We start from the raw sequence: 15,475 nt of genomic DNA on the forward strand, positions 1-15,475 counted from the left end.
GCAATAAATTTCTCCAATTAATAAGAATCAAAGTAGTCAATTTAGCTGCTGTATTTTTTTTTGCATTATCCTTTTAGCTTGTACTATGCAATTTGTGTGTTATCAGTGGATGTAAAGGTGTGCTGATTATCTTATGAATTTCAACTTAAAAATGATCACATGGTAGTATTTATAACAGCCATAGATAGAAAACAAGTTGCCATGAACAACAAAATAAACAAATTGGTCTTTATTCTTATAATAGCATACAACACAGAGTAAGAATGAACAAACCACCAACATAACTATCTGTAAATCTGCTTGAATCTTACATAATGTTTAGTAAAAGAAGCTAGGCATGAAGGAGTGCGTGCTTTGTGACTTTATTTACATAAATTTCAAATCCAGGCAAAATTACTTTATAGGAAGGCAGAGTCAGTTTCTTTGGGGAGGGTATTGGGATGCAGGCTGGGGTCTACCTGGGGGGCTAACTCCACTTCTGATTGTGTATCTGTGGGAAGGCTGTGGTGAGTTCAGTTTGCAAAAACTACTTGAGCTGTACACTAATGACTTGCATTTTGCATCTGTTTATTTTCTAAAAAGTTTAGTAAACAGACTACAACAATATAATCAGAGAAGATCCTTCAGCTGTTACCAGGAATTGCAATTAGGGAGTTCGTGCAGCATGGTGGTTTAGGGGATGTTCTTGAGTCCAGCTGTCCTGTTATCTCCCTGTCTTGAGTCCAGCTGCCCTGTTATTCATCTGTCTGTCTTGAGTCCAGCTTCCCTGTTATTCATCTGTCTGACTTGGGGAAATTCCCCTATGCCCTTTGCATCTCCGTGTCTGCGTCCTCACTTGGGGTAGTGTTTATTAGCACCTACTCTGCATGACTACCGATTGGATCAATCACTGAACACATTCCGTGTGCTTGGAATGTATCTGCATGTGACATGCACACACTTTTTGGAGGTGGATTTATGTTAATAACACTGACATGGTAAGGTACGTTTGATATACTTTTCAGTATAAAACACTAGAATACTCAATGGCACATTCAATTTCTGTAGATTATTCCTTGAAGTTTGCATTTGTAAATTTTTTATAACGAATGTGGTGTTTTGGGACCATAAATAACTATGAAAGTTGTTTTTTTTTTTTTTTTTTTTCAGACAGAGTCTTGCTCTGTCGCTCAGGCTGGAGTGCAGTGGCGCGATCTCGGCTCATTGCAAGCTTCGCCTCCCGGGTTGACACCATACTCCTGCCTCAGCCTTCCAAGTAGTTGGGACCACAGGCGCCCACCACCATGCCCGGCTAACTTTTAATTTTTTTGTATTTTTAGTAGAGACGGGGTTTCACCGTGTTAGCCAGGATGGTCTCGATCTCCTGACCTCGTGATCTGCCTGCCTCGGCCTCCCAAAGTGCTGGGATTACAGGCTTGAGCCACTGCGCCCGGCCATAACTATAAAACTTTTAATCAGTGGTTACATTTTGGAAAGTCATTTAGTGGAATGTTCTAAGAGGTGTAGATCCTCTGACCATCACACTTGGAATTTCAAATTTGTAACTCCACCAAAATAAACACATTGAACAGAAAACTGTTTATTGAAATATCACTCATTTTACAAAATGTGAAAAACTCTGAAGACTCAAGACACGGGGAGGTCATTTAATTTGTTTACTCGGCCAATGTTCTACATTAATTATTTCAAAGTCATATGCTACAGTGTAAAGACCATTCTATAACCTTCTGTTTGAAATGCAAAAACCAAATTTTTGTATAGGATATATCAGTTGTCTCCAAACACATCCTAGAGGGAAATGTCACATTATTCCTAAATTGGTGCCTCTAAGGGTTAAAAGTAAAAAATGTTGTTTTTGTATTATTTACATAATTCTATGCTTTTCAAATTTTCAGCAATAATCCTATCTTCTGATGAAAATTTCAGTTAAAAGTGTTTATACATTTAACAAATAGTTTCTTATGTACAATTGTTTGGGATATAAATAAGGAAAATTAGAAATAACACATATCTAATAGTTACATTTAATGGACACACAAATACAAACACTTTGGTTTAAAATGTCATAGTATTTTCAAAGACAAATGAAATTGGATACAAAATTCTATAAAGAAAATCATTAATTATGAAAATGCCTAGAAGCAAGGAAAATTCAAACTAGTTTTCTTTGGCTTTCTAGAGTATGTATTGTTATTTCTCCTTTATAATATACTTAGTTGTTAAATTTTATACAGTTATTACTAACAAAACCAATAAACATATGGAAGAATATAGTCTATTAAATGTGTTATCAATTGTCTAATTCGGGTTTATTTCACTCTTTCCCTCATGGCAAGATGATGCAATGGTTTGACCTGTGAGCGAAGTGGTCTTCAAGGAAACAGTCTGGTGAAGTCTTTTTGCCATTAGTAGATGGTTATTTTCCTTTGGAGGGTTATAGGAGTTAGGCAGTTAGAATCAGGCCCTACAATTCAACAAAGGCCAAAGAGAGACTCCTCTAGGACTGCTCCCATGGAGGCCACCACAGCCTGTGAGGGGTCCCTGCGGAGAGCATCATTCTTCGAGTTTGTCATCACAGGACCACACATGTTAGACTTGGCAGCATCAGCTACTCTTCAGGGACAGTCATCAAGTTCATAAGTGTTTAATCATCTGAAACCCTTTCGCAGAAAAGCAGGCTGGTGTTTCACTGATCACAGAGCAGATTGATCACAACGAAAATGACAAGGCTGTCATTCATGGAGACGAGTATACTGGAAGTATCTTATTGGAAATAAAATTCCTCAGGGTATCACATTTCTTCCTTTACTCAAGTACGAAAGGAATAATTTATTAAATGGTTATTTTAACTTTTAATTCATAAATATATGCATTATAGAATTATTAATATCAATTGATATTAATCACCAATATAACATAGTTAATATAACAGCAAATATAATTGGTAAAATATACTACTATTGTGTTATATATTATAGATCACATAAAATAACTTGTATTAGTTATAAGCATATTTAACCTAATATTACACATAAAGCTATAATTTAGAAAATACTTGCTGTGCATATTATATCTGAAACTCTCTGCAATCCTATTAATTAGGCTGTAGAAATAAGTAGTGTGTGTCCTCACAGGTATAAATGGAAAAAAGACACTCAAAAGTTCTAGGTGACTTGTAACATACCTCAGAAAAGAGCTAAACCCAAAAATAACTGATTTCAGATCTTGAGGCTTTTCCTCCTGGTGATATATTATTCCAGGCAAATCTGACTTAAATTATAAACATTTTTTCTCTGAAAATTGGAGCAATGTTGAATATTAGTTTTCTTTTCCTCTTTTCCTTCCTCCTTCCTTTCTTCCTTTTTTCCCTTTATTTTAAATAACTGATCTCCCAGACCCTAAAAGAGGAAGATGTGGATGAGTGAGAGATGGTTGATAGAGGTTTCAGCCTCATGGTGAGCAACATAATTCTACTTCTTGGGTGAAGCATGACACATCGCTTTGGAGTATAAATGCCCACTCAAGAAGGAGGGGTGCTCTCCTTCCTACAGTGCAGATGTTACTACTGTGAAGCCTGTCACAGTGGTTTGCTTGCTTTGTCATGAAGGTTTCATTTTGGAAATAGCAGTTCATCTTTAAAATATTTTATTGCTTTTGAATGAACCTAATTGCTGTTCTTTTGCCTTGCATGGCCAACTGTGCTGTGTCATTTGTTTCCTAGAAGTGGACAAATTGATATGGTTAAGGACAGTTTTGCTCTGCAGCCTTATGGACTGAGTCACCTTGTTTCAGTGTCTGGAAGAACAGTAGATTGAACTACATGGCCAAGAAATGCAATATCCATTCTCACTTTTGTTCTCCTGAATAAACCTGAGATAGGCTCACCCTGACTAGCTCATGTCCATCTCACTACTGATTTACATAATTATACTCATTGTAAACCACCTGTTCAATTTGGGAAAGGGCCTCCTTATGTAGACCTAGAGTTAATTAGCTCTGACAGGCACCAGTCTTATCCTGGACACTGTCCCTAAATGGACTCCATTTTTGGGAGCGGACATTAAATATACATTACTTATTTCACTGAGAAGCTGGGCAACAAGTGAAAATGCTTATCTCCTATAAATTGTGGAAATTCCGTTGAGTCTACTTTTCCTTACCCCTTTTCCGTCTACTTCCTGATTTTTCTTTGAGACATTATGTGATACAGATGGATGATGATCATTTAATTTGGCACATGTGTGTTTTGTCTCAGGTTTTTGCCTTCAGTCCAGGTGTACCATGACTCTCACGTTTTGCGGTTGTTTTGTCTTATTTGATGGGACAGACATTGACTGATATTGGCTGGAGCAGGGCTGATGGTGAATTTCTGAAATGGTTTACCTGATTCTCTGCTTTCTAAATTCTTGGATATCTGAGAGACAGGGCCTCTATGCTGTTTCACTGCTCGATATATGCTTCATTCTTGGACCATAATTTTTTTTTCAAATTTTTCTAGATAATGTTGCTTCATTGTCTTTTTTGGAATCTACTAAATGATTCCACTGAAGTTTTGAAGTTTATTGGGAATTCTTTATTTTGCCTTTATACTTAAACAATTTTTTCCTGGAGCGGTAATTTTCCATTAGTCTAGTAATTTATTAATTGACTAAAATCTACCATTTGTTATGGCCAGTGATATGTTTATTTACTGAAAATACATTCGGTCCCCTTTGATTTTAAGTCTCTTAACATACAGCAATTTGTTAAAAACTGACATTACTTTATTCTTATGCTTTCTGTGTCCTTTGTGCTAAGCATCTCTAAAACGAAAAGCCCACGAGATTAGTCTTGGCCAGGGCAAGCTATTTGAAATAAAAAAGGAAATAATATGACCAATTGCAATAATTCTTATTTATAAATTTTAAGTTAATGATACAGAATAATACAACGTGTACGTTGCAATGTAAAAAAAGTTACATAAGAGAAGTTGCAACATAATAAAGGATGAATATGTGTTTGATTTAAATATTTGACACGTTATTAAGATACTGAACATTAATGCTATCTAAAACTATTCATTTTGTAAAGGATACATATGCATTTTCTTTAAGAAGAGAATAATAATAATGAGCATCCAGATGTAAATCACAGAATTCTGAACAAGAGAAAGATAGTGCTATCAGCGGGAAAGGGCTAACCAGCACCACCGATTCCCCAAAATAACCAGGTAGAAGAAGAGTCCTACAGTCTATTACAAGGTGATTAATTGACTAGATGCTCTGAGAAGAAATTGGAACTTGGATTATCTGAAGATACAGTGAGTTATCTCAATTGATTGATCACAGCCAGTTACAGGTAGAATTTCTTGTTCTACATTTTCCTCCCCTCTCACTAGTGCACTTGAGTAGTCTTAAAAAAAAAAAAGTAACGTCAGAGACCCCTATGCTTGAACCACTGGGAGAAGAAACCTTAGGATGACCTACCCGCACACAATAAATATGTTGGATGTCACGATAAGATAAGTATAAATTGAGGCAAACTTTCTCTCACCAAGATTTTACGGGCAAAACGGGAAGATTGGAAGAAAAGATGTGGGCTTGTAAAACCCAATTACATTTTAATGTTGTTAAAGAAGGTTCAGACCAAGAAATTCCAAGTGAGGTTCTGACCAATCACCTCAGAATAAACTGATTGGATAATGCTGATTCCTAAAGCATCATTGATCTGAGATAGCCATAATTTTTTTTGATATCTTGAAAGACTGGCAGAAACATAACGGATTTAGAACATCTTGATGGAAATCATGAAAATACGAATAAATAACTCACAAGATTAATGTCTTTGTAATAGGTTAAGTGGAAGTATAAAAATACATTTTATAAATCACATATGTGTAAAAGTACTTAAATCATTTTAGAGAAATTTACAAGTTGTACTAGTATCTTTAATACATTTAAAGAAATTTGACTAAATTTATAACTGTTATATAAAGGTTTGGAATTTTATGTTTTTAAAATGTTTACAATTACTGGTTGCTTAATAGATTGCTTTTAAGTATTGAAAAATTGTATGTTCGTAGATTTGTAATGAGATTTAATATTAAACACAAGTATTACTAATCCTTTTTTTGCAGAAATGACTCTTGAGGGTCAAATATATAGAAATACCTATATTGATTATTAGCTCTGTAAAATCCCATGGGAATGGGATTTGGGCAATACAGGAACATGCAACTTATACTAACACACACACACACACACACACACCCCCCCCAAATGTGAACATATACAAGTAAAAATAATATTAGTGACTATATAATCTATAGGAAATATTTTAATTTCAGTTGTATGGACCTCTTCATTGAGAATATAAATATTTCATTCCCATTCTAGATGGGGAATCAGATTCATAATCTAATGTGCTGTCTCTTTTTAGTGCAAATTCACAGTTGATGTTGGAAATAAACTGATTTTTACACCGATTTTTAAAAGTTAAAGTGAAGCAAACATACTTTTATGTGGTGCACACATGATTATAAATAAAGTTTACTTTTGTCCTCCAGGTAAAGCCACTTCAACCGATCATACAGCATGTGGCTGGCCAACCAGACCCTGGGTGGTGACTTTTTCCTGTTGGGAATCTTCAGCCAGATCTCACACCCTGGCCTCCTCTGCTTGCTTATCTTCAGTATATTTTTGATGGCTGTGTCTTGGAATATTATATTGATACTTCTGATCCACTTTGACTCCTCTCTGCATACTCTCATGTACTTCTTTATAAACCAGCTCTCACTCATAGACTTGACATATATTTCTGTCACTGTCCCCAAAATGCTGGTGAACCAGCTGGCCAAAGACAAGACCATCTCGGTCCTTGGGTGTGGGACCCAGATGTACTTCTACCTGCAGTTGGGAGGTGCGGAGTACTGCCTTCTAGCCGCCATGGCCTATGACTGCTACGTGGCCATCTGCCATCCTCTCTGTTACTCTGTGCTCATGAGCCATAGGGTGTGTCTCCTCCTCGCATCAGGTTGCTGGTTTGTGGGCTCAGTGGATGGCTTCATGCTCACTCCCATCACCATGAGCTTCCCCTTCTGCAGGTCCCATGAGATTCAGCACTTCTTCTGTGAGGTCCCTGCTGTTTTGAAGCTCTCTTGCTCAGACACTTCACCTTACAAGATTTTCATGTACTTGTGCTGTGTCATCATGCTCCTGATCCCTGTGATGGTCATTTCAGTGTCCTACTACTTTATCATCCTCACCATCCATAAGATGAACTCAGCTGAGGGTCGGAAAAAGGCCTTCACCACCTGCTCCTCCCACGTTACAGTGGTCAGCCTCTTCTATGGAGCTGCTATTTTACAACTACATGCTCCCCAGCTCCTACCACACTCCTGAGAAAGATATGATGTCGTCCTTTTTCTACACTATCCTTACACCTGTCTTGAATCCTATCATTTACAGTTTCAGGAATAAGGATGTCACAAGGGCTTTGAAAAAAATGCTGAGAGTGTAGAAACCTCCATATTAAAGCGTGAAAGAACTTAAGTTGGTCCTCTCTTCTTAGAGTCTCTCTCTTCACTTTAGGTGTTCTTCCACCAAACAATCAGCATATTGTGGTGGTGTCTGACTCCCTGAGTTGCCATTCAGGGGGTTTCAGCCCAGTGTTCTTCCCTCCTATAATCACACTTGAGATAATGTTCACTTATCCCCCCTTCCCTCATAGCATTGATCTCTAGTCCAGTCCTTTGGGGCCAATGGTCCTTTTATAGATTACAGTGAAGAAATATGAAAATAAATCTGTTTATGACTCTTGAGCACCTTCCACCACAGAGAAAATTTATGTTTTGCTATCATGGGCCCATTGATGAGTATGAAATAACACCATATTCAGAGTGTTCCTCAGCATCCACTCTGTGCTAAATGCTTTTCATTCACCACCTCATTCGACCCTCACCCTCTGTGGTTGAGGCTAAGGTCATCCACATTTCACAAGTGACAAAACAGCCTTTGAGCCTTCCCCTGCCTTGCCCCAAGCAAGGATCCTCAGGGACAAGGGGGTTCATTCATCCCTAGGCATTTGGGGCTAAACACATTCAAGACCTCAGAGATGCTAAATGTACAGTTGAGATTTTTCTTCCATCAGAATTTCTAGAATGCGTTCTCAATCAAGTTCTTATTTTCTGTGAGCATATAAGACGTCAAATCTCCCAAAATTAGACCAGAGACATGGGCTATCCAGAACACATTTGTTTGGAATAGAATTGGTTTATTCATAGAATAAACAAGGGAAATATGGAAGTTTTTCATATTTCTCCCTGTTCAAGCCAATGGTGACACATACTTAGAATACAATTTCAAATCAGTTTTATGATTGTGCATGGTTGTATTTGTATTTAACAACATAATAATTATAACATCTTATGTGATTATTATGATCTGGCACCATTTTTAGTGTGTGACATGTATGGAACACTTTTATTTTCACAGCCTATTATATTAGCCTTATTCTACAGTTGATTGAACTGAGACCCATGGGTTTGAGTAACCTGAACAAGGGTATGCAGCTTATAAAGTGCTCAACAGGGATTTAAGCCCAGGCAGGCAGGCTGGAGTCCCTGCCCCTGACCACTGCATGTGCTACCTCTTGTGGAGTCTGTGGCCTTTTCCACTCTGCATTGCCCCTCCATCTGGGAGGGCCATACTCCAATCCTGGAAACACTATAGTTGTTTAGTTGTTTCTATACCCAATGTTTTCACATGGCTTTTCCTCTCTTCGGAATGCTCTTTTTTCATCTGTAAGTACAAGGATACAAAGATAACTTTCCATGACTATATAATCTTCCTTTAGGCCCCAAGTCATTCATTCATTCAACAAATAACTACTGAGCCCCTGTAGTTTGCCAGGCTCTGTTCTACAAACTGAGGATATATCAATGAGCAAAACAAATAAAATCTTCATCTTTTTAGCACTTAAAGGGTGTATACAGAAAATAAATTTGGTAATTGAGGAGAAGACATGGAGTATTATCAGAAGAAAAGTGTTGGAAAATCTTGAGCAGGAGAGGGGTCTTGGAGTGTAGGGGTCACGTTTTATATAGGGATTTAGGCTAATCCTCACTGGTTATAGTTGAGCAAAGATGTGGAGTTTACAAGTTAATGAGCCACATTGATATTGGGAGAAATGCTTTCAAGACAGAGGATAGAGACATCTACCAGCCTCAATCAAGAGTCCAGTAGGACCATGTCTCAGTAATAGGGATGAACTAGATGTAGATTGAGTCTAACTAAAATTATAAAAAATGATAGTAAAATAAATTTTTCCAACAAACAAAAGTGGATAAAATTCTTCAGCCATAGAAAAATTATCTCAAAAGGAAACTCAGAAATATAAGCAAAAATGACAAACATCAACCCCAAAGAATAATATGTAAATGAGTCATAATCAATATTAGCAATAATTTTAATGTAATATACAGTTTAGATTTATACAAAACTATGAAAAATCGTGTTGAAGATAGTTATATCAATACTGATGAAGTAGAGAGGTAGTAATTTGTGTTAAACTTTAGTAAATCGAGTACATGCTGTCATGTTTATAGTAACCACCAAAACAAGTTTATAAAATGAAAAAAAAAGATTATTTGATATTTCTAAAAGAAGCAACGAAAGAATGAAAAAGAGACGTGAAACAGATGGGCCAAATAGAATATGGTTAAAAGTTATAGCTCACATAGAACCCCAATTATATCAGTAATTATTACACATTGCATGCATGTATCAAAATATCGCATGTGCCCCATAAATATGTACAAATATTATGTATCAATAAAATATGTAATATGCTAAATGTTCCAAGTAAAATACTGAGATTATCAGATTATACAATATTATGATTACAGACACCTTAAGCGTAAGGATGCAGAGAGACTAAGGCTGTAAAAATGAAAGATGTGGCTCCTGCCAATCACAGCTCCTGGGCCCAGGGTGGTTCCGCCCATCCTCCGGCTCACCATGGCTTCCTACAGCCATCTCCAGTTGTCGGGCACATTGTCCTTCCGGGGCCTGGGCGGGAGGCTCCCTGCGTTTTGGGGCGGGGTCGCCTTCAGCGCGACCAGCATGCACTGGGGCTCCGGCGGCCGCGGCGTGTAGGTGTCTTCTGACATTATTTCATACATTATGTACATACATTACGAAATCATGACCACCATCAAGCTAGTTAACATTTCCATCACCTCACATAGTTTTTTTTGGGGTGTGGTTAGAACACTTAAGATATCCTCTTAACAAATGTCAAGTATACAAGATTTATCCTCAACAGATGTCAAATAGACAAGACAATATTGCTAACTATAGTCACCATGCTGTACATTAGCCTCTAGAAATTATTCACTTTTACATGACTGAACTTTGTAGCATTTGACCAATCTTTATTCGTTTCCCTAAACTAATCACTGGGGACCAACATGCTACTGTTTTTATGAGCTGGTCTACTATTTTAGATAAGTGAGAATATATGGTATTTGTCTTTCTGTGTATTTCACTTAGCATAATATAGTTCAGGTTCATTCATGTTGTCCCAAATGGCAGGATTTACTTTGGGGCTAAAAAATAAAGAAGATTTCATTGTGCAAATATGTATATTTATATTTTCATTACATTTTCATTCATTCAGAGTTATTTTTCTATTTTTGCTATTGTGAATAATGCTGCAATAAAGACCGGTGTGCTGATACCTCTTTGAGATCCCGATTTCACTTCTTTGGGTGAACCATTACCTGGAAGCATGATTGCTAGATCATATGATAGTACTATTTTTAACTTTTTGAAGAAACTCTATACTGTTTGCTTATATTTGCTGTGCCAATTTTCATTATCACCAACAATGTTTAAAGGTTTCCTTTTCTCCACTTTCCCTCTTTTTTGTTTCATCTGTAATGATGGTGATTCTAACCGGTGGGAGGTGATACCTCGTTGTGGTTTTAGTTTGCATTTGCCTGATGCTTAGCGATGTTCAGCTCTTTATTTACCTGGTGGTCATTTTTATGTCATCTTCTGAGAAATGACTACCCAGGCCCTTTGTTAATTTTTAATCAAGGTAATTGATTTTTGCTATTGAGTTGTTTGAGCTCCTTATAAGTTCTGGATATTACCCCCTTTACAGACACATGGTTTGCAGATATTTTCTCCCATTCTGTAGGTTGTCTTTTCACTTTGTTGATCAGTTGGCCAAATATGCTCGGGTTGCTTTCTGTTCTCCCTATTGTGTTTCATTGGTCTATATGTCCATTTTTCTTTTTTATGACAGTTCCTTACTGTGATAATTCCCATACCTTTGTAATATATTTTGAAATAAATATGATGCCTCTAGTTTTATTCTTATTCAAGGTTGATTTGGCTATTTGAGATCTTTTATGGTTCTAGAGGTATTTACTTACTGTTTTTTTTATTTCTGTAAAGAAATATCACTGATATTTTATAGAAATTGCAATTTATAGATTGTTTTGCTTAATAAGGACATTTTTAACAATGTTAATTCTTCAAATCTACAAGTTTGAAGATTTGTTAATTCTTCAAATCAATGAATACAGTGTCTTTCCATTTATTTGTGTCTCCTTCAATATCTTTGACTAATGTACTATGATTTTTAGTGTAGGAGTCTTCTGCCCCATTGGATAAGTATTCCTAAATATATTATTTTTTGCTATTTTAAATGGGATTGCTTTCTTATTTTCCTTCAAATAGCTCATTGTTTGTGTGCAGAAATGTCACTGATTTTTGTGTGCTATTTTATGTTCTGCAACTTTACTGAATTTGTTTATTCGAATAGTTTTTTGCTGTAATCTTAGGGTTTTTATATATAAGGCCATGTCATCTGCACATAGAGATGATTTTAATATTTTTCTAATTTTGATGCTTTTTTGTCTAATTGCTTTGGCTAGGAATTTCAGTACCATGTTAAATAGAAATGGTGACAATGGACATCCTCGCTTTGTACCAGATCACAGGAGAAACATTTTCATTTTTTATTATGTTAACTGTGGGCTTTTCATATATGATATGTTGTGTTGAAGTAAGTTCCTTCTATACCTGTTTTTCAGAGTTTTGACATGAATTGTCAAATGTTTTTGCTGCAAATTTTTTTATTCTCTTAATGTGTTATATCACACTGATTGATTTGCCTATGCTGAAGCATTCTTGCATCCCAGAGATACATTTCAGTTGGCCATGGTTTATTATCTTTTTAATGGGCTGTTGAATTTGGTTTGTTAGTGTTTTGTTGAAGATTTTTACACCTATGTTTATCAGTGATATTGACCTGTAGTTTTATTTTCTTGTGATTATCTTTGTCTGGCTTTGATATAAGTGTATGATGGCCTCATAAAATGAGTTTGGGGTGTTCTCTCTTCTGGTTTTTGAAAGAGTTTAAGAAGGATTGCTATTAGTTCTTCTTTCAATGTTTAGAATTCATCCACGAAGCCATTTGGTTCTGGTCTTTTCTCTGGGAAGCTTTTGTTTACTAATTTGTTCTTATTGGTCTGTTCAGGCTTCCTATTTCGTCTTGATTTAGTTTTGGTAGGTTGTATAAATCAAGAAGTTTGATTTCTTATAGATTATCTAATTTATAAGTGCATAATTTTCATAATAGTCTTTTATAATCCTTTTCATTTTGAGGCATTTGTTCTAATGACTCCTCCTATTTTTCATTTTAGTTGAGGATACTTTTTTTCTTAGTCTAGCTAAGGTTTATCGCCTTTTAATTTTTTTTTTTGTATACCTCTTAAGTCTTAAAATTTCTTTTTTTTTTAATTTTTTTAAAAAAAATTAGTTTTGCTGATTTTTCTAGTTTTTCTAGTCTCTTATTTCTACTTTAATATTTTCTTCTGTATGATAACTTTGGACTTAGGCTTTCTGTTTCTAGTTTCTTGAGGTAAAAATTTACTTGGTTAATTTGGATTTTTTTTTTTCATGTAGCTATTCATTGCAATCAACTTTTCTCTTAGTACTGGATTTGGTGCATGTCATAAGTTTTAATATACTGTATTTTTTGTTTGTCTTGAGATTTTAATTCTTTTGATTTTTCCTTTTGCCCAGTCATTGCTCAATTTAATGGTATATATGTTAACACACCAATATGTGATAGAGCACATAAACCTCCAAATTACTAAAGTTATAAAAGATTTATACAACATACTTAATGGCAACAAAACTTGTACATACGGAACAATGCTCACAACAATAAGAAAAGTTACGTTATTTTCTAGTGCACATGGGATTCTCACCAAAATCAATCACAGGTGGGCCTTTGACAGAAAAATAATATAAACATGACATAAAATGTGTAGGATGCAGCTAAACCCAGTGGTTACAGAAAAATTTATCCCTGTAGATCATTAAGAAAAAAGGAAGGCTAAATATTGAGTAATCTCCTATTTCAAGAAGATAGAATAAAATTTCAAATTATATCCACAAAATGTAGAAAGAAAAAGTAAAGGATGAAGTGTAGACACCATCTATATATAAATGTATGTAGAAATCATAGATTAACATTCATGTTTCTGATTTCGGTTCCACATCAAAATGTCTATAATCATTTTTCCACTTTCAAGTTCTTATTGCATTATTTTAAAAAATTTTTTTAATTGAAATATTAAAATACATATTTCATGGGGTACAATGTGATATTTTGATATATGTATATTATTTGTAATGATGAAATTAACCTAAAGAACATATCACCAATTTTCATGGTGAGACATTTAAAATGTACCCACTTAGCAATTTTGATATATACAACACATATATAATTATAATTTTGTATTATATATACATTATACACATAAACATATGTGTATATTATATATACAATTATAATATTTTGATATAACACAATATACAACTTTGACACAAATGAACAAGATTTTCTTCTATTTAAAGGCTGAATTACATTTCACTGTGGATATGTCTTGTTTTATATATCTATTCATCCATTGATGGATACTTACGTTGATTCCATATCTTGGCTATTGTGAATAATGTTGCAATGAACATGGGAGTGCAGATATCTCTTTGACATACCCATTTAAATTGGATACATCCTTATTAATGGAATTCCTGAATCATAAGGGGTTCATACTATTAAGGTCTGCATCAAAAAGTCTGAAAGAGCACAAATAGGCAATCTGAGGTCACACCTCAAGGAACTAGAGAAACAAGAACAAACCAAACCCAAACCCAGCAGAAGAAAAGAAATAACAAAGATCAGCACAGAACTAAATGAAATTGAAACAAAAAATACAAAAGCTACATGAAACAATGTTGGTTCTTTGAAAAAATATGTAAAATTGATAGCAAGATTAATCAGGAGAATAGTCAAATAAGCTCAATTAGAAATGAAACAGGTGATATTACAACCAATATCACAGAAATACAAAAGCTTATTGGTGGCTACTATGAACACCTTTGTGCGTGTAAAGTAGAAAACCTACAGGAGATGAATTAATTTCTGGAAATATACAATGCTCCTAGATTAAACCAGGAAGAAATATAAACTCTGAAGAGACCAGTAACAAGCAGCAAGATTGGAATGGTAATTAAAAAATGCCAACAAAAAAAGTCTGGGACCAGACGGATTCACAGCTGAACTAATTGGCATCAATCCTACTGACACTATTCCACAAGAAAGAGAGGGAAACCTTCCTAGATCATTCTGTGAAGTCAGTATTGCCCTAATACCAAACCCAGGAAAGGACATAACAAAACCGTAGACCAATATCCCTGATGAACATACATGCAAAAATTCTCAACAAAATACTATCTAACAGAATCCAACAGCATATCAAAAAGATAAATCATCATGATCAAGTGGGTTTCATAACAGGGATGCAGGGATGGTTTAACATATATACGAGTCAATACATGTGATACATCACATAACCATGTGACTTTTGTTTTTAATTGTTTATCTCAATAGTTGCAGAAAAAGCATTTGACAAAATCCATCCCTTTATGATTAAAACCCTCAGCAAAATCAGCATACAAGGGACATGCTGTAAGGTAATAAAAGCCACCTATGACAAACCCACAGCAAACATTCTGAATGGGGAAAAGTTGAAGGCATTCCCTCTGAGAACTGGAACAAGACAAGGATGCCCATTTTTGTCACTTCTATTCAATATAGTTCTGGAAGTCCTAGCCAGAGCAATCAGACAAGAGAAAGAAATAAAGGGTATCCAAATCAGTAAAGAAGTTACACTGTCACTGTTTGCTGTCAATATGATCGTATACCTAGAAAACCCTAAAGACTCATCCAAAAAGCTCCTGGAACTGGTAAATGAAGTCAGCAAAGTTTCAGAATACAAAATTAATGTACACAACTCAGTAGCTCTGTTAATACAGCAATAGCCACCGAGCTGAGATTGAAATCAAGAGCTCAACCCAATTTACAATAGCTGCAAAATATTTAGGAATACCTAACCAAGGAGGTGAAAGAC

At 35.3% G+C, this 15,475-nt stretch overlaps 2 protein-coding genes across 3 annotated transcripts in view; both read left to right on the top strand.

Moving 5' to 3' along the window:
• Positions 1-7,497, top strand: part of LOC129033092 (olfactory receptor 2T10) — a 63,269-nt gene extending 55,772 nt beyond the window's left edge. The window contains 2 exon segments of the mRNA XM_054481112.1: positions 6,545-7,340; positions 7,342-7,497. Of these exon segments, the coding sequence (XP_054337087.1) occupies positions 6,573-7,340; positions 7,342-7,497 (924 nt within the window). The 5' untranslated portion in view covers positions 6,545-6,572.
• LOC129033054 (olfactory receptor 2G6) overlaps positions 1-15,475 on the top strand; it is a 138,297-nt gene that overhangs the window by 64,941 nt on the left and 57,881 nt on the right. The window lies entirely within an intron of this gene.

The sequence above is a fragment of the Pongo pygmaeus genome, chromosome 1, assembly GCF_028885625.2.
Source record: "Pongo pygmaeus isolate AG05252 chromosome 1, NHGRI_mPonPyg2-v2.0_pri, whole genome shotgun sequence".
Taxonomy (NCBI): Eukaryota; Metazoa; Chordata; class Mammalia; order Primates; family Hominidae; genus Pongo; species Pongo pygmaeus.